Source organism: Callithrix jacchus, chromosome 14 (genome assembly GCF_049354715.1).
Source record: "Callithrix jacchus isolate 240 chromosome 14, calJac240_pri, whole genome shotgun sequence".
Classification (NCBI taxonomy): domain Eukaryota; kingdom Metazoa; phylum Chordata; class Mammalia; order Primates; family Cebidae; genus Callithrix; species Callithrix jacchus.
This window is the reverse complement of record NC_133515.1, coordinates 6999135-7024978: the sequence shown is the minus strand read 5'-3', so window position 1 is coordinate 7024978 and position 25844 is coordinate 6999135. Positions and strand designations below refer to the sequence as shown.

At 45.5% G+C, this 25844-nt stretch overlaps 1 protein-coding gene and 1 pseudogene across 9 annotated transcripts in view; one reads left to right on the top strand and one right to left on the bottom strand.

Annotated features, from left to right (window-relative positions):
- Positions 1 to 8991: 8991 nt before the first annotated feature.
- C14H2orf92 (chromosome 14 C2orf92 homolog) overlaps positions 8992 to 25844 on the bottom strand; it is a 44829-nt gene continuing 27976 nt past the window's right edge. For all 9 annotated transcript variants that reach the window (XM_078348694.1, XM_078348689.1, XM_078348691.1 and 6 more), the window contains 4 exons: positions 20138 to 20236; positions 12645 to 12755; positions 10720 to 10870; positions 8992 to 9382 (listed from right to left, as the gene is read on the bottom strand). In XM_078348694.1, coding sequence (XP_078204820.1) covers positions 9250 to 9382; positions 10720 to 10870; positions 12645 to 12755; positions 20138 to 20236 — 494 coding nt within the window. In that variant the 3' untranslated portion in view covers positions 8992 to 9249. The remainder of the gene's footprint in view (positions 9383 to 10719; positions 10871 to 12644; positions 12756 to 20137; positions 20237 to 25844) is intronic.
- Positions 23497 to 24427, top strand: LOC144579221 (large ribosomal subunit protein uL30 pseudogene; annotated as a pseudogene).

Below are 25844 nucleotides of genomic sequence, written 5' to 3'. Positions count from 1 at the left end.
AAGGAAGGAGACCCAGTCGACATCAGGGTCTCCCAGAGCGACTGTCACCCCATTTATAATCTGGCCAAAAAAGAAAAAGACATCAGGGAGATCGGACATGGAGGTACGATCCCTGGTAGCAGCTGGCTTCATGTGGAGAGCTGTCCAGATCAGCCGGTGATGCAGACAGGAGAGCTGAGCCAGGGCCTTCTTGGGTGATGGCGAGAAAACAGGGCATGTGCAGCCTCCCACCTTCAGCTATGCTATGCCAAGAGGCGGCTCATCCAACAGCTCTAAAGTCTTGTTGGAATAATTCGGCATTTATTACTTCTAACCGTTAGGAAGTGACAGCCGGGTATAATTTTGACAGGGAGTGGCTGTGTGGAGGGCTGCACTGTGCTTGGTGCCAGCATGGGTGAGTTTCTGCCACTCTGAACAGGCCTGAGCTCAGGGATGAGCAAGGGTGAAGCTCATCTGGAACTAGGCCCACACGTGGCACTTCATCCCTCCTGGTTGCCAGAAACCCTCAGCCCAGCACTGGCTGGGACTCAGAATATCATGCCCATGTTACGAAGGACCCTGGCTGTGCAGACACAATATAAAAGTAGCATCTTTTGGAAAGGTCGTGAAATTCCTGGCGTTGGGGCTTTTGTAGTTCTCGTTGTTTTGTTTTGTTTTTTCAAATGGAGCCTCACTCTTGTTGCCCAGGCTGGAGTGCAATGGCACAATCTCTGCTCACTGCAGCCTCCGCCTCCTGGGTGCAAGAGATTCTCCTGCCTTAGCCTCCTGAGTAACTGAGATTACAGGTGCCTGCCACCATGCCCAGCCAATTTCTTTTTGTATTTGTAGTAGGAATGGGTTTTTGCCATGTTGGCTTGGCTGGTCTTGAACTCCTGGCCTCAGGTGATCCCCCAGCCTCGACCTCCCAAAGGGCTGGGATTACAGGCATGGGCCACCGCACCAGCCTCTGGAGTTGGTTTCATTCACAAATTTTAAATGCACATTGTATGCTTTTGCAGGTGAATTAAAGGTGTCAGTTAAATTACCATAAAAGGCAAAAGACACATTCTGAAGTTGTCTCTATTTCAGCATCACACTTAGTTCATGCTGTATAGATTCCAACCTGGTTTAGCTGCTCCTTGAAGTGTTTCTTTATCTGCAGTAGTTAACTGCTCTCTTACATCCCTGTCGAACAGAGGGGATTCTTTAAGCCTCTTCTCCTCTGAGAGGTAATCTGCAAAAGACCAAATGTGCTCGTCGGTAAACAACCATGGCCTGTGATTAGTTCTGCTTTTATGATAAAAGTAGCTTCTTCTAGATCAAAGTGAGGAGTTAGGGAGGATTTGGGGGAAAGTCTAAACGTACTACAGAACATCAGTGTGTTGGTGTTTTCTTGTTTTTTGTTTCCTTTTTTAAAAATCTAACAAATTCCTGGGCAGCCCACCCATAGCTGAGGCAGGATTTCTTGCACTTGAGCCTGCATCTGAGTCACACTGGGAGGGCTTGTGAAAACACAAATTGCCGGCCCACCCCAGGGTTTCTGATTCCATAGGTCTGGGATAGGCCTGGGAATGTACATCATTCACAGATCCCCAAAGATGCTGCTTCTGTGGGGAGAGGACCATGCTTAGAGGACCCACGTGAGAACCTTTCTGAGCTGCAGCCTACTTCTCCACTTGCATAAAATAGAGGTAATAAGACCTACTTCACAAGTTGCCTGCTGTTCATGAAAATAATTTTAAACCACAAAGTGCTATAAAAATGTTTCTTGAGTTGCAAGGACAAGATAGGAAAATTAATCAGACTGAAGTGTTCACGTATTGCTAGAAGGATTGCAGAAGAGATAGGTTAATGGAAACAAGATAGTCAAAAGTGAGAAATATTTGCATCCTAGCCCTGCCCTTTGGCGCCTGACTCACTTGCATATGAGACCTGTCAGAGGGCCTCAGTTTAGCTTGGAGAACATCGGGAGGCCATCATGGCCTGTCTGTCTTTGCCAGACGCAGGATGGTCTGGGAAGAGGCTGAGAGATGTTTTGACAAGCTCTGGGGAAGAAACTAGAACCACTGGGTAGGTGCTCCAGGGAATGTGTTTGGACTGTTGAGCAGTTAGAAAGTGGGCTATCAAAGAGGGAATGGCAAAGGATGACAAGTAATGACTCTCACACCCCAGAAGACTTCAGAGCAGGCTGGAGCCCCCAGGCCCAGATGGGAGACCTCCAAGTGTTGGAAGGAGGTGGGGCAGCATTGAATGGGTTTGGTAAATCTTCCTTGAGCTCTTCCACAGAGAGATACAGAATTGTCAAAACAAGAGTTGGAGTCCCAGCTACCAAAAAGGCTGAGGTAGGCAGATGGCTTGAACTCAGAAGATCAAGACTGAAGAGAACTATAATCACACCACTGCACTCCAGCCCAGGTAACACAACAAGACTCTGCCTCAAAAGAATAATAAAATTTAACAAAATAATAAAATAAAATAACAGAAAATTATCACAATATGATTGACTATAATGTGGGTGTCTGATAACAGCCTCATGAACTTCTTGTTATTCCTGAAAAAAAGAGAAATTTGTTTCTTATTCAACTTGGCTTAGAAAAGAGAGAAAATTCCCAATTTCATAAAACTGATCATTAACTTGACTTTTGAAATGCAACATGTCAAATCCGAGTCCAGAGATTAACGGCAGACAGAAAGCCCTGGCGAGCATGGAGTTCTCCACTAGAGGGAGAACTCGACCTGCTCTTCCACAGAGCTGGCACAAAGACAGACCTGACACGTGTTCACTCTCTTTACAGGAGGAGGGAGAAGACATCAGAATTAACAGCCACTGCCTATTCTTATCGCCAGTATGGACGTAAGTTTTCATTCACCTAGGGTTCTTTGAAGAGTCTGAAGGAGTCTTTTATGTTTGATGGGTTGTGTGTGATCATTTGTTGGATTATTATTTGTGGGAAAAAAATAAGCACCATTATCAAATTTTTGACGAACGCAGTTCCACTTCCAGACTTCTTTTGAATTTTAGAACTCTTAACTATGACAGGAGCAGCCGCCCGTTAGGAGAGCAATTCTCCCGTCCATCCATGGTGTAGACTCCACCCAAGCTGCCAATCAAGCATGTGCTGGGCTTGGCAAAATCCTTCTTAAAGGAGTGCAGAACCAAGAAACTTTGACTTTGTGCTCAAGAAAAAGTTGGAGTCTTAAGTCTTCATAATTGTGTGTGTTTTGGAGACTCTAACATTGACATGAGCCTTTGATTACATGTTAATAGCACCTTATTGCTGGGACTGATGCTAGATTCCGATCAGTGGACCTATGATCATCCATAGCTACAGCTGTGTCCACGGACCTGGGCGCACCTTTTCCAAGACACTTCACTTCTCAGAATGGTAATTTCCCCACTCCTCCTCCTATCCAGATGTTTTTCACCATTGATTTTTTTTATTTAACAGAGTCTCACTTTATTGTCCAGGCTGGAGTGCAGAGGTGCTATCTCGAAAACTCTGCCTCCTGGGTTCAAGCGATTCTGCTACCTCAGCCTCCCAAGTAGCTGGGTTTATAGGTGCCTGCCAACATACCCAGCTAATTTTTGTATTTTTAGCAGAGACATGGTTTTACCATGTTGGCCAGGCTGATCTAGAACTCCTGACCTGAGGTGATACACTCACCTCAGCCTCTCAAAGTGCTGGTGGGATTACAGGCATGAGCCATGGCAACCAGCCTTTTTCTTTTTGAATGGTCACTGATGCCGAGGAGGAGGTGCAGACAGTGTGGTCTGGAATTTACTGTCCCTGCTGAGTGTCCTGAGAACAGCTCCCGCCCTCTGAAGATGGATCTAATCAGCCCCCTCAGCCGACGGATATAACCTTTGTCGTGTCCCACTGCCTGCGGGTTCTTCTCAGCCTTCTCTTTCCCTTACTCTTCCCGCTTGGAAAAACCCTATCAAGCAGATCAGCCTCTTCTTCTCTCCTCTGTACTTGAACTCTGTGCAAGTACAACATAAGCACTTTTTAAAGACCTTCAATGTTAGCATGTTTATGTCCAATAATTATTTATTGATTAGATGTCTCTCCTAAGAGCTGTGAGCTCTTGGAGGACAAGAATGCCTCATTGAGCTTGCTAGCTTCCGGCACAGCGCCTGTGACTGGGTGGGAGGGATCAGTAGCTAGGTCTTGAGTGAAAGAATGAATCTGGAAGAATCTTGACTGCAACTTCATGAGGGACTCTCAGCCAGAATCACCCTGCTAAACCTGTCTTGTTAGCCAAGACTCCTGGGCATGGTGGAGCGCGCCTGTAGTCCCAGCTACTCGGGAGGTAGAGACAGGAGAATTGCCTAAACCTGGAAGGTGGGGGTTGCAAGGAGCCAAGATGGCACAACTGCACACCAGCCTGGATGACAGAGTGAGACTCCATCTTAAAAAAAAAAAAAAAAAAAAGAAAGAAAGAAAAGGAATGTTTCCTTCTGAAGGAAAAATAAAAAATAAAAATAGAGTTAAATCCTTATCCAACACCATAAACAAAAATTAACTCACAATGGGCCAAAGACCTAAATGTAACACCCAAAACTATAAAACTTTCATAAAAAACATGGGGCAGAAACTTTACAATGTTGGATTTGGAAATTATTTCTTGGGTCTGATACCAAAGACACAGGCAACCAAAGAAAAAATAGAAAATTGGACTTTATGAAAATTAAAAAATTTTGTGCATCAAAAGACAGTGTCAACAGAGTAAAAAGGTATCCCACCCAGAATAGGAGAAAACGTTTGCAAATAGTTTATCTGGCAAGGGAATGATGCCCAGACTAGAGAGAGAGAGAGCGCCTGATGCCCAACGACAAAAATACAAACAACCCGTTCAAAAATGGGCGGAGAACTTCAATAGACATTTTTCCAAAGAAGATATGCAAATGGCCAATAGTGCATGAAAAGATGCTCAACATCCCTAATCATTAGGGAATTGCAAATCAAAGCTGCAATGAAATACCGCCTCTTCCCCATTAGGATGGCTACTGTCAAAAAAAACAGAAAATAAGCCGGGTGTAGTGGCTCACGCCTGTAACCCTAGCAATTTGGGAGGCTGAGGCGGGTGGAATATCTGAGGTCAGGCGTTCAAGACCAGCCTGGCCAACATGGTGAAACCCTGTCTCTACTAAAAAACACAAAAAATTAGCCAGGTAGAGTGGCACATACCTGGAATTCCAGCTAGTCGGGAGGCTGAGGCAGGAGAATCGCTTAAACACAGGAGGTGGAGGTTGCAGTGAGCCAAGATCGCACCACTGCACTCTAGCCTGGGCTACAGAGCAAGATGTTGCCTCAAAAATAAATAAATAAATAAAATTTTAAGAATTAAAAAAGAAAAACAGAAAATAACACATGTTGGCGAGGAAGTGGAGAAACTGGAACCCCAGTGTGCTGTTGGTGGGAATGTAAAATGCTACTGCCATCATGGAAAACAGTATGGCGGTTCCTCAGAAAATTAAAACCAAAATGACCGTATCACCCAGCAATTTCACTTCTGAGCGTACGCCCAAAATAACTGAAAGCAGGGTCTCAAAGAATTATCTGTACATCCACATCCATAACAGCTTCATTCACAAGGCTAAAACGTGGAAGCAACCCATCAAGGGTAAGTGAGCAAAGAAAAATGGTAGATACATACAATGGAATACGATTCGGCTTCAGGAAGGAGGGACATTCTCACATATGCTACAACATGGATGAACCTTGAGGACACCATGCAAAATGAAAGGTCAGTAACGAAAGGACAAAATACTCTATCACCCCGCTTATTATGTGAGCTATTTACAGTTGTCAAAATCAGACAGAAAGTAGAACAGTGCTTGCAAGGGGCTGCAGAAGGGGACTGGATGGCTATTACTTAATGGGTATAGAGTACGGGTTTCATAAGAGGAAAACAGTTCTGGAGATGATGCTGGTGATGGTGGCACAACGCCACGAATGTGCTTAATACCACTGAACTGTGCCCTTAAAAATGGTAAGATGGTAAATCTTATGTTATATGTGCTCTGTGACAATTTTAAAAAATCAGTAAAGAATACAAATGGAGGAACGCCCATCATATGTATCAATAACTGAAAGTTATAAATCATGGCTCAGTCTACATATCTATACTTGGTGGCTAAAGGAACCCCAAGGCTCCTTCCCAGTCCCCTGCCAGCCTGAGTGACAGCACAGATGTGCTGAAAAAAGCTGGGCCCAGGCCCAAGACTCCTGAGCAGTGACTGGACTCTCCAAGCCCCGGTCTGACTAATTGGAATTCATTCTAAAAATGCAGGATGGTTTGCCATGAGGACATTCATTATTATCATATATATACTGTTATTAGACTTAAGGAAACAAATCATATGATTACTTCCATGGATGCTGAAAGGACCTTGAAGAAAATTCAGCACCCATTCCGGATGTTTTAGATACTCAAGCACATGTGTAACAACAAGTGTTAGTAAGGATGTGAAGAAATGGGAAGCCTGCACACACTGGTGGGATTGTAACACAGTGTAGCTGCTGCGGAAGCAATATGGAGGCTCCTCCAAAAACTGAAAATAGATTTACCATATGAGCCCGCAATCCCACTTCTGGATACATATCCTAAAGAATTGGAAACAGGATCTTGGAGATATTCGCACTCTCAGATTCATTGCAGCATTATTTACAATAGCCAAGACATGAGAGCAACCCAAGTGTGCAACAACAGATAAATGGATAAAGAAAATATGGTATATACATAAATAGAATATTATTCAGCCTTAAAAAGAAAGGAAGGCTGGGCGCGGTGGATCATGCCGGTGATCCCAGCACTTCGGGAGGCTGAGGTGGGCAGATCACCTGAGGTCGGGAGTTTGAGACCAGCCTGACCAACATGGAGAAACCCTGTTTCTACTAACAATACAAAATTAGCCGGGTGTGGTGGTGCATGCCTGTAACCCAGCTACTCGGGAGGCTGAGACTGGAGAATCGCTTGAACCTGGGAGGTAGAGGTTGCAGTGAGCTGACATCATGCCACTGGACAGAGCAAGACTCAGTCTCAAAAAAAAAAACACTTTTATGTCTGTCCTGAAAGAAATCCTTATCTCCTGCAGCTGCAGGGCTGAGATTTCTGGAAACCAAACCAAAGTGACTGAACTGCAGTGCACTTGCAGACGGTTAAAGTAAGAGAACTGATTGAAGAGAAACGAGATCCTAAAAACTGGAACGGGGACGTATGGGAACATCCCGGTGAAGCTGGGGGTATCAAATCCCTAAATTCTGCTGAGTCTTGTTTGCCGACAGAAGTAGCCTTTCCACCCTGTGTGAGTAGGTTAACCCTGAATTTTCTGTAGAACCCTGTAATGGCCTCACCTAAGGTCCTGTAGCAAGACCCCATCAGTTCTCCGAGGACGCACTTCTACCACTCCTGTTTGTTTCTAGACCCATAACTACACTCAAGTTCCAGTAGGTCCCAAAGAGTGAGGAACAAAGTGACCCAAACAACAAAAGTTTCACTTCACACTGAAAGAGTTGCATTATTTTCCTAATGTATACAGATGTAAGTGTGAGGAATGCGCATAGACATGGATAGAAGGGTTGAGGTAATGACGGAAGGAACGCAGCATTGCATGGGGCTGAATTTATTAGTATGAGCCCACGGAGCAGAGGTTCTGGATCAGTGTTTTGTTTGAGGGGTTAGAAAGGGCTCCATTTGGTTGGTTAGCTGAAACACAGGTGCACTGATAACCTACAGTAAATGAAGTTGAAATGCCAGAACTGTCTTCTTATACCATGGAGGAATGGACCCAAAGGCTTAAGGAGTCTGAAATGTTAGTGAAGATTATCATGTAAGACCTGCTCACCCACCCTGGAAAGGTCCAGATAATACAGGTTTTATGATGACTACGCGAAATACATTTGTGAGAAGGGCTCCGGGATCCTTGAGAGCTCTGTAGTCGCTCTTTTCTGCGGGTCAGAAATGACTATGGGAACTGCTACCAGCAAACTGGGATCCCAAAATGCAATGCACATAGTTGGATCCCAGGATGGTAAGGTCTAAGTGGTCACACTTCTTGTCAAAGGCGAGGTGGATATGATTGCTGTTAGGAACAGTGGTGTCAAAACATTGACCGGAATAGTCAGACTCTCGGGGATATTTGACACCTGCTAGTTGATCATGATATCCCTAGGAAAGAAACAGATAAGCAACCTACTAAATTCCTACTTGATCTGTGCAAGTAGGGCAGTTCCGTGTTGTATGATTAGAAGTCTAACTTGAATCACCAAAATAGAGTAGCAGTCCCTCAATTACTTCCCAGACATGAGCTGGTTTATATAGCCCAAAACCACTGAATGATGGGGAGGTTGGATCTCCTTGAGGAAGAGCCCTACTACACTGTCAAAAATGTACACTGCTAATCTTTCTCTCAGCCTTCCCCAAAGGGACCTGTGCACTGAGGGAAGTCACCCTGGTAAGTGGCCACTGGAAGCCACTTGTAGGAGATTGAAGGGTGCCAGGAGCAGGCGTTCAGGGTGTTTATTGCCCCGATATCCCCTGTAGGGGGTTCCAGTGTGGTCCTGTTCCTCCACCAAAGGTTACAACCTGTCAGAGGCTCTGAGTTCTCCAGATGTTCGTACCTGCCCCTCCCCTAATGGTACCAGCTCCCACTCCCGCTCACTCCAGGGTGCCTTGCCATTCTTCGTTGGTTTCCCTTAATCCTGATCACAGCTTTAGAAATAACCCCACTTCATGACACTCTCAATTACCCCATTGTTTTTCCTGATCATGCAAGCAGAAAATCACCTCCTGGGAGCTTGCACATTTCTTATCAGTTTCTTTGCAGATATAATACTTTCCGTATTCCCACTCCCATAAAAACTATTTAGTATGGTTGTGTTCACACCCTAGACTGTGATCTTCCTCGGGGCAGAATGCACGCCTGGGTCACTCTTAGTTTCCTCATCGTATTTTGATATTGTCAACATGTGAGGTGGTCTATTAATATGTGTTCAGTGAACAACTGAATAAATGAATCAACGCTTTATTAAATGATAAGTCCATCGTCTGTCGGGTTCGCTGGTGTAGGCCATCAGTACCATTTTGCCACAAGTGTCCTGTGGTAAAGCAGTTTTTCTCGGTCCATTCGAGATTGGGACAGGAAGCAGACGCTTCAGTAGAATACATCTCCCAGCCAGAAGTCGACTTGCTTCCCTGTGATGTGCACATGGAGAATGTCCTCGCATCGTGGTTTCAAGTCCTGGTTTGATGGCCCGGCGACCTGGCTTAGACACAGGAACTGCACTTCAACTGTGTCTGTTTTTTTGCATATTTTGTGAAATTATTTTCTCCAGAATTTTGCCACCATGTCCGTCCATTCATTATAAAAATATTGTATCTCGTGTTTGCCAGAGGAGATCTAAAACAAAGCAAAGAAACCATACTGCTCAGCTCAGCACGCAGGAGCTCCTGCCGCCTACCGGTTGGAAAGGGTGGAGGCCAGCGTTTCCGAGGGTGAGGACTCTGCTGCCCATCAGTAAGGTTTTTCATCTGTGAAATTCTTTTTGCCTCTGGGCAGCACAGAGCCTCTGGGAAACTCTCTTCCCCACAGTTTCTCTTAACTAACTCAGGCCACCCACAGCTTTGACTGGTTCCTATGGGAAGGGGTGACAGTTCTGACCACTCTGCTGATATCTCAAGGGGCATGGAGGGAAAATGGTAGGCCCAATGGTGCAGCCTTGGTAGGAAGAGGATGCTGGAGGTGGGGGTGGAGGGAGGTGGCTTGAATGGGTCACCAGTCCCAGGAGCCTTGGCATAGAGGGAAAGCAATGCCACTCTTGTGGAGAAATTTAAATACTGCTACCTCTGGAGTCGGAGGGTGGGTAGGGGTGGGAATGGACAGTGCCCCTCATCACACGCCTCTAGTCCATTGCTCTAGGGGAAAGCTGAGCACTCAGTGCAGTGTCGGGCAGGACCTGAGGGGATGTGGGGAGCTGCTTTTCCTTCTGTGGTCCATGACCCTTGGGATGTGGCAAGAAGCAGCAATTTCAAAATGCAGTTCTGCATACACATCGTCATGCAGACCGTTTGCTCTCTGGTGCCTGCTCATGGTGAGTGCCTCTGTGCCTGAGCCCCCTCATCTAGAGGCCTAACCAAAATATTTAACTGGCATAGACGGACACTGACCAGTCAAAATGACCACCACTGAAGCAGAGCCATGGAGAGCCACGGCTGTGCCAGGCACTAACCCTTCATTTGCAGGATCCCGGAGAAGATCAGGAAGTGAGTGGGCAGCTCGAGGAAGGCTTTCAGTATTCTAGCAAGCAGGGCGGCTGTGCCAAGGTGAATGAGCAGAATATCAGCCCTGGTCTCATTCGCCTTCATGGCTTCAGCCCTCCAGACCCTCTTAGATTTGTGTTTTTCCTTTCTTTCCTAAATCTGTATTCCTATTTACCAACCTTTCAGCCAGAGTCCTCAATATGGGGACAGGTCTGGCCGAATGGGAGTGGCCTTGAGAGGCAAACCTGGCCCACCCAGGGATCCCCAAACCCGGCTATGCATCAGAGTCACCCAGGCTGTGCCTAAAACCCATGGCTGGGTCCTGTGTGCTTTACAGAGCAGGCCAGGGGATGCTGAAGCACAGCCAGGCTTGCAGCTCCTGCCCTCCTAAATCCATATCAGCAGGAAGCCCTGGGGGCAGCGTGAGTTCAAACACCGGCAGGTTCTTGGAAGGAAGGCCATGGCAGTGTCACTCACGATGGCTGTTTCCTCCTGATGTATGAGGCCAACCCTAACAGCAACAGCACAGCGACTGCGAGGACGGCCACCCCTGAGACTGCGGCCATGATGGTGGTCCTCTGCAGGAAGTTCAGGAGCTGCCTGCAGGGCATCATCCTGGAGTGAGCATCTAAACAAGAAGACACAGTACAAAGTGAACAGAGATCCCCACTGGGCTACCCACAACCAGGACTAAACCTGCAAGAGACACCTGTTCACTCCGTTCACAACAGAATAAAAACCTTGGCATCTTAGCCACTGTTTCCAGGCCTCTCGAGAAGGAACTGGCTGTTTGGGGAAATGCGTTTCTCTGCTATCTGGTGATGAGATGAGACGTTTTGCGTGGAGACGAGACGCTAAGGGTCTGGGCTGGCACATAACAAAGGAACCAGGAAGCAAGCCCCACAGAGCAGTGTGTAGGTAAAGAGAGGGGCAGAGGAGAGCTCAGATGGGGTGAGGGGAGGCAGGGGCACTAGAGGAGGTTGAGAAATCGTACTGCAAAGGCTTTTAAGAACAATGGAGGCCAATATTCTGTCTGCAGCTTTTCACAGGGCACGGATGGAACCGCTTCTATGCTGCCCCTCCTCTGCCCCTGGCTTCAGGAAAATCTCCTGTGTACACAACTTGCCTCATGTGTGTAGGTTTGGGGGATTTCACATAGGCACCAGCACGAGGCAAACATAACGCCAGAGATGATCCCCAGCTCCAGAGCCCCTGTGAGGACTCACAGAGACTGTGAGAGTAGATGGGAATACCGCTGAGCACAAGCTCGGGAAAACAAGGCAGTCTTAGCCAGATCCCAAAAGAAGGAGACCCAGTCAACATCAGGATCTCCCAGAGCAACTGTCACCCCATTTATAATGTGACCAAAAAAGAAAAAGACATCAGGGAGATCGGACATGGAGGTACGATCCCGGGTGGCAGCTGGTTTCATGTGGAGAGCTGTCCAGGGCAGCCGGTGATGCAGACAGGAGAGCTGAGCCAGGGCCTTCTTGGGTGATGGGGAGAAAACAGGGCATGTGCAGCCTCCCACCTTCAGCTATGCTATGCCAAGAGGCGGCTCATCCAACAGCTCTAAAGTCTTGTTGGAATAATTCGGCATTTATTACTTCTAACCATTAGGAAGTGACAGCCGGGTATAATTTTGACAGGGAGTGGCTGTGTGGAGGGCGGCACTGTGCTTGGTGCCAGCATGGGTGAGTTTCTGCCACTCTGAACAGGCCTGAGCTCAGGGATGAGCAAGGGTGAAGCTCATCTGGAACTAGGCCCACACGTGGCACTTCATCCCTCCTGGTTGCCAGAAACCCTCAGACCAGCACTGGCTGGGACTCAGAATATCATGCCCATGTTACTAAGGACCCTGGCTGTGCAGACACAATATAAAAGTAGCATCTTTTGGAAAGGTCGTGAAATTCCCGGCGTTGGGGCTTTTGTAGTTCTCGTTGTTTTGTTTTGTTTTTTCAGATGGAGCCTCACTCTTGTTGCCCAGGCTGGAGTGCAATGGCACAATCTCTGCTCACTGCAGCCTCCGCCTCCTGGGTGCAAGAGATTCTCCTGCCTTAGCCTCCTGAGTAACTGAGATTACAGGTGCCTGCCACCATGCCCAGCCAATTTCTTTTTGTATTTGTAGTAGGAATGGGTTTTTGCCATGTTGGCTTGGCTGGTCTTGAACTCCTGGCCTCAGGTGATCCCCCAGCCTCGACCTCCCAAAGGGCTGGGATTACAGGCATAGGCCACGGCACCAGCCTCTGGAGTTGGTTTCATTCACAAATTTTAAATGCACATTGTATGCTTTTGCAGGTGAATTAAAGGTGTCAGTTAAATTACCATAAAAGGCAAAAGACACATTCTGAAGTTGTCTCTATTTCAGCATCACACTTAGTTCATGCTGTATAGATTCCAACCTGGTTTAGCTGCTCCTTGAAGTGTTTCTTTATCTGCAGTAGTTAACTGCTCTCTTACATCCCTGTCGAACAGAGGGGATTCTTTAAGCCTCTTCTCCTCTGAGAGGTAATCTGCAAAAGACCAAATGTGCTCGTCGGTAAACAACCATGGCCTGTGATTAGTTCTGCTTTTATGATAAAAGTAGCTTCTTCTAGATCAAAGTGAGGAGTTAGGGAGGATTTGGGGGAAAGTCTAAACGTACTACAGAACGTCAATGTGTTGGTGTTTTCTTGTTTTTTGTTTACTTTTTTAAAAATCTAACAAATTCCTGGGCAGCCCACCCATAGCTGAGGCAGGATTTCTTGCACTTGAGCCTGCATCTGAGTCACACTGGGAGGGCTTGTGAAAACACAAATTGCCGGCCCACCCCAGGGTTTCTGATTCCATAGGTCTGGGATAGGCCTGGGAATGTACATGATTCACAGATCCCCAAAGATGCTGCTTCTGTGGGGAGAGGACCATGCTTAGAGGACCCACATGAGAACCTCTCTGAGCTGCAGCCTACTTCTCCACTTGCATAAAATAGAGGCAATAAGACCTACTTCACAAGTTGCCTGCTGTTCATGAAAATAATTTTAAACCACAAAGTGCTATAAAAATGTTTCTTCAGTTGCAAGGACAAGATAGGAAAATTAATCAGACTGAAGTGTTCACGTATTGCTAGAGGGATTGCAGAAGAGATAGGTTAATGGAAACAAGACAGTCGAAAGTGAGAAATATTTGCATCCTAGCCCTGCCCTTTGGCGCCTGACTCACTTGCATATGAGACCTGTCAGAGGGCCTCAGTTTAGCTTGGAGAACAGCGGGAGGCCATCATGGCCTGTCTGTCTTTGCCAGACGCAGCATGGTCTGGGAAGAGGCTGAGAGATGTTTTGACAAGCTCTGGGGAAGAAACTAGAACCACTGGGTAGGTGCTCCAGGGAATGTGTTTGGACTGTCTAGCAGTTAGAAAGTGAGCTATCAAAGAGGGAACGGCAAAGGATGACAAGTAATGACTCTCACACCCCAGAAGACTTCAGAGCAGGCTGGAGCCCCCAGGCCCAGATGGGAGACCTCCAATATTGGAAGACCAGCTCCCAATAAACCAATGTGGATTCAAGATCTCTCAAAGTAATCAAGTGGTTGGTGAAAAAGAAAAAAGAAGACAAAGAAACAGTTTTCTTCAAAACTGGGCCCAGCGTAGACCCCATATAAAGCCACTCCGTGGATGTTTAAAATTCCCCTGAAAAGCTCAGTTTTTTTGTTAGGCTCTTTCAGTAGGGGAGCGGGGTGAGGCTACACAACAGTGTGGCAATGATCATAGAAAAAGAATACATTTTTAAGACTGGTGCACCAAGATCCCAATGTCAACATGGAAACCATAAACCTCAGCAAGAATAGAGGTTAAACGTAAACTTATATCATCAGCAAGAAAAGCACTGGGCTCACTGCTGCAGGGGGAACAGGATCTGACACAAGACAACCAGCCTGACCACAAAACTGCAAGAGGAGTGAGACCCCCATGCAGGCCTGGAGGAGCAGTGGAGAGAAGGACTTTTACATCCTAATCTCAACACAGAGGTTCTTCCTCATCACAGATGCCCCTCATGCATCCGTTTATAGGCTCTCCATAAGGGTCACATTCCCTTTCCAGGGCCATAATCAATATTCCTTTCCTGGGAAATGAATCTGGTAATAAGCCTCTCCTCGTTTATAGACTCTCTGCAACGAGCTGCTTATGACATGCTGTTATCTCTCTCTGGCAGTCAGAGAGTCATCTCTCTCTGTGTGTGGTTTTTCTCTTACACAGAGTTCCTGTTCTGAAAAGAGCAGCTTAGCAGAGCCAAAATTACAAGTTACAGCTTTGCTTTTCATATTATTCTTCATTTTCTCAAATATAATCGATACAGTAAGTAACAAGCATTACACAGCAAATAATTCATTTTGGGGAACCAAATCCTTCTTTTAACAGGTTAAAAATCAACAACAATTTCTTCTTTTTATTTCAGATAGCTCGGGTTTTGCCAATTCTTCCAGAAGCTTGGAGCTGCTCAGTCACCACCTAGGGGTTTAAAATGTTCCCAGCATTCCAGGAGCTGGAAGCGGGCAGGGCAGCTTTGGATGGGTTTGGTAAACCTTCCATGAGCTCTTTCACAGGGAGACAGAGAATTGTCAAAATGAGAGTTTGCAACCAGCCTGAGCAACATGATGAGACCTCATCTCTACTAAATATAAAAACAAAAAATTATTCGGACATGGCGGTGCACAACTGGAGTCCCAGCTACCAAAAAGGCTGAGGTAGGCAGATGGCTTGAACTCAGAAGATCAAGACTGAAGAGAACTATAATCACACCACTGCACTCCAGCCCAGGTAACAAAATAAGACTCTGCCTCAAAAGAATAATAAAATTTAACAAAATAATAAAATAAAATAACAGAAAATTATCACAATATGATTGACTATAATGTGGGTGTCTGATAACAGCCTCATGAAGTTCTTGTTATTCCTGAAAAAAAGAGAAATTTGCTTCTTATTCAACTTGGCTTAGAAAAGAGAGAAAATTCCCAATTTCATAAAACTGATCATTAACTTGACTTTTGAAATGCAACACGTCAAATCCGAGTCCAGAGATTAACGGCAGACAGAAAGCCCTGGCGAGCATGGAGTTCTCCACTAGAGGGAGAACTCGACCTGCTCTTCCACAGAGCTGGCACAAAGACAGACCTGACACGAGAACACGTGTTCACTCTCTTTACAGGAGGAGGGAGAAGACATCAGAATTAACAGCCACTGCCTATTCTGATCGTCACTATGGACGTAAGTTTTCATTCACCTAGGGTTCTTTGAAGAGTCTGAAGGAGACTTTTATGTTTGATGGGTTGTGTGTGATCATCTGTTGGATTATTATTTGTGGGAAAAAAATAAGCACCATTATCAAATTTCTGACGAACGCAGTTCCACTTCCAGACTTCTTTTGAATTTTAGAACTCTTAACTATGACAGGAGCAGCCGCCCGTTAGGAGAGCAATTCTCCCGTCCATCCATGGTGTAGACTCCACCCAAGCTGCCAATCAAGCATGTGCTGGGCTTGGCAAAATCCTTCTTAAAGGAGTGCAGAACCAAGAAACTTTGACTTTGTGCTCAAGAAAAAGTTGGAGTCTTAAGTCTTCATAATTGTGTGTGTTTTGGAGACTCTAACATTGACATGAGCCTTTGATTACATGTTAATAGCACCTTATTGCTGGGACTGATGCTAGATTCCGATCAGTGGACCTATGATCATCCATAGCTACAGCTGTGTCCACAGACCTGGGAGCACCTTTTCCAAGACACTTCACTTCTCAGAATGGTAATTTCCCCACTCCTCCTCCTATCCAGATGTTTTTTACCATTGATTTTTTTTATTTAACAGAGTCTCACTTTGTTGCCCAGGCTGGAGTGCAGAGGTGCTATCTCGAAAACTCTGCCTCCTGGGTTCAAGCGATTCTGCTACCTCAGCCTCCCAAGTAGCTGGGTTTATAGGTGCCTGCCAACATACCCAGCTAATTTTTGTATTTTTAGCAGAGACAAGGTTTTACCATGTTGGCCAGGCTGATCTGGAACTCCTGACCTGAGGTGATACACTCACCTCAGCCTCTCAAAGTGCTGGTGGGATTACAGGCATGAGCCATGGCAACCAGCCTTTTTCTTTTTGAATGGTCACTGATGCCGAGGAGGAGGTGCAGACAGTGTGGTCTGGAATTTACTGTCCCTGCTGAGTGTCCTGAGAACAGCTCCCGCCCTCTGAAGATGGATCTAATCAGCCCCCTCAGCCGACGGATATAACCTTTGTCGTGTCCCACTGCCTGCGGGTTCTTCTCAGCCTTCTCTTTCCCTTACTCTTCCTGCTTGGAAAAACCCTATCAAGCAGATCAGCCTCTTCCTCTCTCCTCTGTACTTGAACTCTGTGCAAGTACAACATAAGCACTTTTTAAAGACCTTCAATGTTAGCATGTTTATGTCCAATAATTATTTATTGATTAGATGTCTCTCCTAAGAGCTGTGAGCTCTTGGAGGACAAGAATGCCTCATTGAGCTTGCTAGCTTCCGGCACAGCGCCTGTGACTGGGTGGGAGGGATCAGTAGCTAGGTCTTGAGTGAAAGAATGAATCTGGAAGAATCTTGACTGCAACTTCATGAGGGACTCTCAGCCAGAATCACCCTGCTAAACCTGTCTTGTTAGCCAAGACTCCTGGGCATGGTGGAGCGCGCCTGTAGTCCCAGCTACTCGGGAGGTAGAGACAGGAGAATTGCCTAAACCTGGAAGGTGGGGGTTGCAAGGAGCCAAGATGGCACAACTGCACACCAGCCTGGATGACAGAGGGAGACTCCATCTTAAAAAAAAAAAAAAAGAAAAGAAAGAAAGAAAAGGAATGTTTCCTTCTGAAGGAAAAATAAAAAAAAAAAAATAGAGTTAAATCCTTATCCAACACCATAAACAAAAATTAACTCACAATGGGCCAAAGACCTAAATGTAACACCCAAAACTATAAAACTTTCATAAAAAACATGGGGCAGAAACTTTACAATGTTGGATTTGGAAATTATTTCTTGGGTCTGATACCAAAGACACAGGCAACCAAAGAAAAAATAGACAATTGGACTTTATGAAAATTAAAAAATTTTGTGCATCAAAAGACAGTGTCAACAGAGTAAAAAGGTATCCCACCCAGAATAGGAGAAAACATTTGCAAATAGTTTATCTGGCAAGGGAATGATGCCCAGACTAGAGAGAGAGAGCGCCTGATGCCCAACGACAAAAATACAAACAACCCGTTCAAAAATGGGCGGAGAACTTCAATAGACATTTTTCCAAAGAAGATATGCAAATGGCCAATAGTGCATGAAAAGATGCTCAACATCCCTAATCATTAGGGAATTGCAAATCAAAGCTGCAATGAAATACCGCCTCTTCCCCATTAGGATGGCTACTGTCAAAAAAACAGAAAATAAGCCGGGTGTAGTGGCTCACGCCTGTAACCCTAGCAATTTGGGAGGCTGAGGCGGGTGGAATATCTGAGGTCAGGCGTTCAAGACCAGCCTGGCCAACATGGTGAAACCCTGTCTCTACTAAAAAACACAAAAAATTAGCCAGGTAGAGTGGCACATACCTGGAATTCCAGCTAGTCGGGAGGCTGAGGCAGGAGAATCGCTTAAACACAGGAGGTGGAGGTTGCAGTGAGCCAAGATCGCACCACTGCACTCTAGCCTGGGCTACAGAGCAAGATGTTGCCTCAAAAATAAATAAATAAATAAAATTTTAAGAATTAAAAAAGAAAAACAGAAAATAACACATGTTGGCGAGGAAGTGGAGAAACTGGAACCCCAGTGTGCTGTTGGTGGGAATGTAAAATGCTACTGCCATCATGGAAAACAGTATGGCGCTTCCTCAGAAAATTAAAACCAAAATGACCATATCACCCAGCGATTTCACTTCTGAGCGTACGCCCAAGATAACTGAAAGCAGGGTCTCAAAGAATTATCTGTACATCCACATCCATAACAGCTTCATTCACAAGGCTAAAACGTGGAAGCAACCCATCAAGGGTACGTGAGTAAAGAAAAATGGTAGATACATACAATGGAATACGATTCGGCTTCAGGAAGGAGGGACATTCTGACATATGCTACAACATGGATGAACCTTGAGGACACCATGCAAAATGAAAGGTCAGTAACGAAAGGACAAAATACTCTATCATCCCGCTTATTATGTGAGCTATTTACAGTTGTCAAAATCAGACAGAAAGTAGAACAGTGCTTGCAAGGGGCTGCAGAAGGGGACTGGATGGCTATTACTTAATGGGTATAGAGTACGGGTTTCATAAGAGGAAAACAGTTCTGGAGATGATGCTGGTGATGGTGGCACAACGCCACGAATGTGCTTAATACCACTGAACTGTGCCCTTAAAAATGGTAAGATGGTAAATCTTATATGTGCTCTGTGACAATTTTAAAAAATCAGTAAAGAATACAAATGGAGGAACACCCATCATATGTATCAATAACTGAAAGTTATAAATCATGGCTCAGTCTACATATCTATACTTGGTGGCTAAAGGAACCCCAAGGCTCCTTCCCAGTCCCCTGCCAGTCTGAGTGACAGCACAGATGTGCTGAAAAAAGCTGGGCCCAGGCCCAAGACTCCTGAGCAGTGACTGGACTCTCCAAGCCCCGGTCTGACCAACTGGAATTCATTCTAAAAATGCAGGATGGTTTGCCATGAGGACATTCATTATTATCATATATATACTGTTATTAGACTTAAGGAAACAAGTCATGATTAGTTCCATGGATGCTGAAAGGACCTTGAAGAAAATTCAGCACCCATTCCGGATGTTTTAGATACTCAAGCACATGTGTAATAACAAGTGTTATTAATGGGTATAGAGTTTGTGCCTCAGTAGCTGGAACTTTAGGCATAAACCACCATCCCCAACTGATTTTTGTATTTTTAGTAAAGATAGGGTTTCACCATGTTGGCCAGACTGGTTTTGAACTGCTGACCTCAGGTGGTCCGCCTGCCTCACCCTCCTGAGGCAGAGTGCTGGGATGACAGGCGTGATTATAGTCACTGCTCCCAGTCTTGTTTTCCATTTCTAAGTTGAAATGTTAATAAAGAACTCAACTTGTATGAGCAAATGTGGGTTTGAAAGTGAATGCCTCAATGTAGAGAGCAGTGCCACCTCACTGCCGATTGCAGAGGAGCCCAGGCAGCTGTCCTGGGCTAACCTCAGGGAAACTACCCTCAGGAATTGGGGTGCAAACATCTGTCTGCATAATACCAACACAGTGTTCACTCCCCCTCCCTGCCTGGGCACTTGCATGCACATCTGGCAGATTTCCAATACATAATTCTATCCTCATTACTGGGAGCAAATACCTATCTTAATTCCCAAAGAGCTAAATTTTTCCCATAATTTGAAGCTGCTTTGGGGGAAAGAGTGTGTTCTTCACATCTGTCGTTTCTATGGGTGCGCCAAAGGTAAGTCATTTTTTCATCTTGTTTTATCATCCACTGGATGGGGCATTAATGACTGCACTAACCCTCAAACCACACTGTACACTTAGAAGGATTCATGTGTTAGGTGGGAAGTTATGATGCTGCTCGAGGCTCTTGTCGGGAATGGGGAACCCCACATGCAGATCAGGTCTCTGTCCTCTGAATGCCTCCAGAGTGGCAGAACCTGCCTAACACTGCACATCAAGGATCACCCCAAAATACACAGAGATTCACACTTTGAACCACGGATTCCATAGCAGGTGGAAGGTTATAGAGAGGATTTCAGCCAGTCGTTTCCTTCGTATCTCAGTTTGGCTTTGCCCCACCAGTAGTTGGGTTAAAGCCTGCTAGGATGATAGCACAGCACATTTAAGACAACACATAGGCCTATAGACATGTGTGCATTTATTGTGTTAATGACATACACTTACCTTTTCTCATGTCTGTCTTTGTAGTGGATCTGACTGCTGTTGTGTCTTTAAATGATGGGTCATCCAGAACCTCGGACATGACTTGCAGTACAATTTCATCTCCAGTGAAGCAAACAAAGGCATGTTAATACAAGCAATGCAGGAGTGATGCTATTTTGCTCTCTAAGTATGTAAAGTAGTCTATGAATACAGTGAATACGTGACACAAACTCCACAGACATGGGACTTTATTCCCTAAAATGCCTTGTCTTGGGAGGGAAAACGCCAATTACCTAAATCATTTCCAGATAATTGTGATTGTCTGAGATGTCCTGGCTAGTAAACACTGCCGGCTAAAGATATATGGTCCCAGATCTCCTGACACTCAGTGCCCTAATCATTCTTCTAGTTCTTTGAGACGGTTTGCAAGGTAACTCATAAAAATAGGTAAAGTTTGTGGGGGCAGAAATGAATCAGAACAGATTCTATCAACTCAGAAAGCTCTTTATTTATAAAACTGTTGCCAATTCATCCGGGTTACATTTTTGAAATGTGTTAAGTTCTCCTTCGCTTTTAAGTTCTCAGGCCTCTGGCTTCCCTGGGAAGCAGCAGTTTTACCTTCCTCTCTAGGCTTTCCTTGCTAAGCCACAGAAAACAGTCCTCACAAACCCCACTCATCCTGTATCGATTCTGAGTGCATTTCCAGGGCTGTCGGTTCTCAGTGGTCTCTATTCACTTGACGCCAACAGGCGCTCACCACAGAGACATCAGAAAATTAACCATCAGGGTCACCAGGACAATGAGGAGCTGCTCTCACCACCCCTCCTTGATGACCATGCTAATCTATGTGTCCCTGGAAATGCTGCCCAGCAGGAACCACAGAGTTGAACTGTAGCCTCCAATGCCAAGGCCCCCCTGGCATGTACTGGGCAGGTCAATGGACTCTTGAGGGATCATGGGTGTTTCCCAAACCCCCAACCCGACTCCCATCTTCAGATGCAATCACCTGCCTCCTACACATATGAGGCAGATTCAGAGACACTGGGGTCACCTGCAAAGCTGAGAACAAGGCTTCTGCCTCCTAGACAGCAGGTGCTGAAGGCACAGCTAGGGGGACCGCAAGTGCTACCTGCATCTGCTCACTCATCCCAGCCTGGTCACCTGCCAGGCTGTCATCTATGCAGACTGCCCGAGGCCTGTGTGATGGTTTCAGGAGCTGTCCGCTCCTGCCACGGACAGCTGCCAGAATGGAGGCCTATTGGGTGTCGAGAGATCTCTCTTGCAACCAGGAATGTGCAGGCATCGCTCTGTGATCCGAATACCTCCTAACCCAAGGGGAAGCATCAGCGCCACTCACCCTGGAGCTCCTTCCCACACCTAAGGCGACCCTCAAACTCCACTCCTGATGCAAGGCCCAGGCACCCGTAGGAGAGATTGCACTGGCATCTGGACAGTTTCCTTCAGCAGACGGCTGTGGTTCAGAACCCTTTTCTCTGTCTCAGCTCTCTGCTAAAGAGAGCTTCCCTGGGCCTTGGCTTTGCTGTGTGTGTGTGTGTGTGTGTGTGTGTGTGTGTGTGTGTGTGTGAAAATACAGTTAATATGAAATTTCCATTTCTACTATTTATTTATTTAGAGACAAAGTCTCGCTGTGTCACCCAAGCTGAACTGCAGTGGTGCAATCTACAGCTCACTGCAGCCTTGAACTCTTGTCCTCAAGCAGTCCTCCCACCTCAGCCTCCTGAGTAACTGGGACTACAAGGATGTGCCATCACACTTGGCTAATTTTTAAATTTTTTTGACAAACAGGGTCTCTCCATGTTGCCTAGGCTGGTCTGGAACTCCTGGACTCAAGTGATCCTCCCACCTCAGCATTAAAAAGTATTGAAATTACAAGCATGAGCCACCATGCCTGGCCCATTTTTACTTTATGTAAGTGTACAATTTAAGAGCATTAAAGACATTCACAGTGTTGTGTAAACATGACCACTATGTATTTCCAAAACTCCCTGCTGGAATGCAGTGGTGCAATCTCAGCTCACTGCAACCTCTGCCTGCCAGATCCTCCCACTTCAATCTCCCAACTAGCTGGGATTACAAGCTCATGCCACCACACCTAGCTAATTTTTTAGTTTTAGTAGGGCCAGGGTTTCCATGTTGATCAGGCTGGTCTTGAACTTCCGACCTCAAGCAATCTGCTTGCTTTGGCCTCCCAAAGTGCTGGGATTGAGGCACCCAGCCTCCAGGACTTTTAAATCACCTAAAACAGGGCCAGGCACGGTGGCTTATGCCTGTAAATCCAGCACTTTGGGAACCCAAGATAGGCAGATCACAAGGTCAGGAGTTTGAGACCAGCTTGAGCAACATGGTGAAACCCTGTCTCTACTAAAGATACAAAAAATTACCCCGGTGTGGTGGCACATGCCTGTAATATCAGTTACTCAGGAGGCTGGTGCAGGAGGATCACTTGAACCTGGGAGGTGAAGGTTGCAGTGAGCTGAGATCACACCACTGCACTCCAGCCTAGGCGACAGGGCAAGACTCCGCATCAAAAAAAAAGAAAAATCCACTGAAACAGAAACTCTGTACCTATTACTATAATTTAAATGTGTCCAAATTTCATGAGCTGAAAATTTGATTCCCAGTGTGGTCATCATGTTAGGAGGTAGGGCCTAATGGAGGTGTCTGGGTCATGGAAATTGTGCCCTCGTTAAGAGATCAATGTGGTTATCACAGGAGTGGGTTAGTTATCACAAAGTGCATACCATGTAAAAGGACAAGTTTGGCCTTCCCTTACTCTCTCTTTCACCCTCTATGGCTTTTTCATTTTCTGCCATGGGATGATGATGCAGCAAGAAGGTTCTCACTAGATGCTGGCCCCGCAGTCTTGGCCTTCCCAGCCTTCAGAATTGTGAGCCAATAAATTTCAGTTTATTACAAATTACCCAGCCTCTGGTATTCTAACACCACAAAATGGCCATGTGGCAGCTGTACCATCTTATCTTCCCACCAGCAATGTATGAGGGTTTCAATTTCCTTCATCCTCACCAACATTTATTATTTTTCTTTTTTTAAAAAATAGCCATTCTGGCTGGGCATGGTGGCTCATGCCGGTAGTCCCAGCACTTTGGGAGGCTGAGGCGGGTGGATCACCTGAGGTCAGGAATTCATGACCAGCCTGGCCAAAATGGCAAAACTCCATCTCTGCTAAAAATGCAAAAATTAGCTAGGCTTGATGGCGGGCACTTATAATCCCAGCTCCTAGGGAGGCTGAAGCAGGAGAATTGCTTGAACCTGGGAGGCGGAGGTTGCAGTGATCCAAGATCGTGCCACTGCTCTCCAACTTGGGCGATAGAGCAAGATTCTGTCTCAAAAAAAAAAAAGGCTGACTTCCTCTTTTTCTGGCTGGAACCATGGAGGGTGTAGAAGAGAAGGTTCCTGCTGGGCCAGAAACCCTTAAGAAAAAGTGAAGGAATTTCGCAGAGCTGAAGATCAAGCACCTGAGAAAGAAGTTTGCCCAAAATATGCTTCAAAGGGCAAGGAGGAAGCTTATCTATGAAAAAGAGAAGCACTATCTCAAGGAATACAGGCAGATGTAAGGAACTGAAATTCGAATGGCGAGGATGGCAAGGAAAGCTGGCAACTTCTATGTACCTGCAGAACCCAAATTGGCGTTTGTCATCAGGATCAGAGGTATCAGTGGTGTGAGCCCAAAGGTCTGAAAGGTGTTGCAGCTGCTTCGCCTTCATCAAATCTTCAATGGAACCTTTGTGAAGCTCAGCAAGGCCTCAATTAACGTGCTGAGGATTGTAGAGCCATGTATTGCATGATGGTACCCAAATCTGAAGTCAGTAAATGAACTAATCTACAAACTTGGTTATGGCAAAATCAATAAGAAGCTAATTGCTTTGACAGATAACGCTTTGATTGTTCGATCTCATGGTAAATATGGCATCATCTGCATGGAGGATCTGATTCATGAGATCTATACTGTTGGGAAACACTTCAAAGAAGCGAATAGTTTCCTGTGACCCTTCAAATGATCTTCTCCATGAGGCAGAATGAAGAAAAAGACCACCCATTTTGTGGAAGGTGGAGATGCTGACAACAGGGAGGACCAGACCAACAGGCTTATTAGAAGAATGAACCAAGGTGTCTCCCATGATTATCTTTCTAAGCTGGTCGGTAAATAAACAGTACCTGCTCTCAAACTGAAAAAAAAAGTAGCCATTCTAAGAAGTGTGAATAATGGTACTTTGCATTTCTCTAATGACTAATGATGTTGAGCATCTTTTTATGTGTTTATTGGCTATTTGTATATGTTCTTTGGAAAATGGCTATTCAAGTTCTTTGCCCATTTCGGAGTGAGTCATCTGTTTGCTTTGTTCTTGTTAAGTTATAGGAATTTTCCGTGTCTTCTGGATATTGATTGCTTATTAGACATCTGATTGGCGAATGTCTTCTCTCATTCGGTGAGAGAAATGCTTTTGTATATCAAATGATATTAGATATCATTTAATCTTTTTAAATTTTGATGATGTCCAATTTAGCTAAATTTTTTTTTTCCTTTTTTTCGCCTGCTTTTAGTGTCAAACTGAAGATACCACATGCCTAATTCAAGGTCATGAAGATTTTCACCTATGTTTACTTCTAAGAGACTAGTAGTTTTAGCTCATGAATTTAGATCTTTGACTCACTTTGAGTTTTAATTTTTGTATATGGTATAAGGTCATGATCCAGCTTCATTCTTTTTTTTTTTTCCCAGCTTCATTCTTTTCCCTGTGGCCTTCCAGTTTTCCCAGGAAAATTGGTCAAAGAGACTGTTATTTCCACTCTGTTGGCTTGGCCACCCTTGTTGAAAATCAGTTGACCATAGACATATGCATTTCTTTCTGAACTTTTTTTTTTTTCCTTCTTTTGAGATGGAGTCTCACTCCGTTGCCCAGGCTGGAATGCAGTGGCACGATCTTGGCCCAATGCAATCTCCTCCGCCTCCTAGGTTCAAGCCATTCTCCTGCCTCAGCCTCCTGGGTAGCTGGGACTACAGGCGCATGCCACCACATCCAGCTAATTTTTATATTTTTAGTAGAGACGGGGTTTCACCATGTTGGCCAGTGATGCAAACTGACTCCCTACCTCACAGGATCTGATCACTAAAAGTGAAACAAGATGTCTCTCTCTCTCTCTCTCCCCCTTTTAAGACAGTGTAGCTCTGTTGCCCAGACTGGAGTACAGTGGCACAATCATAGCTCACAGCAGCCTCAAACTCCTGGGCTCAAAAGATCCTCCCAAGTAGCTAGGACCACAGAATATGCCACCACACTTGGCTAATTTGTCATGTTTTGCAGGGGGAGTTTTTTTAAGTGTTTTTGGTTTTTGGTTTTTAGAGAGAGGGAGTTTTGCTATGTTGCCCAGGCTGCTCCTGAACTTCTGTCCTCAAGCAATCCTCCTGCCTTGTCCTCCCAAAGCACTGGGATCATAGATATGAGGCACCGCATCCGGCCAAGGTGTGTCTCTTTTTAACAGTCTCCCCAGCGGATTCCCATGCTACCAGATGGTAGCCCTGCTCCTGCTCCATGGGTCACTCTTTGAGGAGCAGGATCCTTTCCAGGTGTTTATCTTCTACATTTGGCTTAATTTTTAGGATTTCGACACGTGGAGAAACAGATTCTGGCCTCAAGGCAAAGCACTTGCTTTCCCCTCAAAGCAGCAGGAACAGGTTACCTGAGAG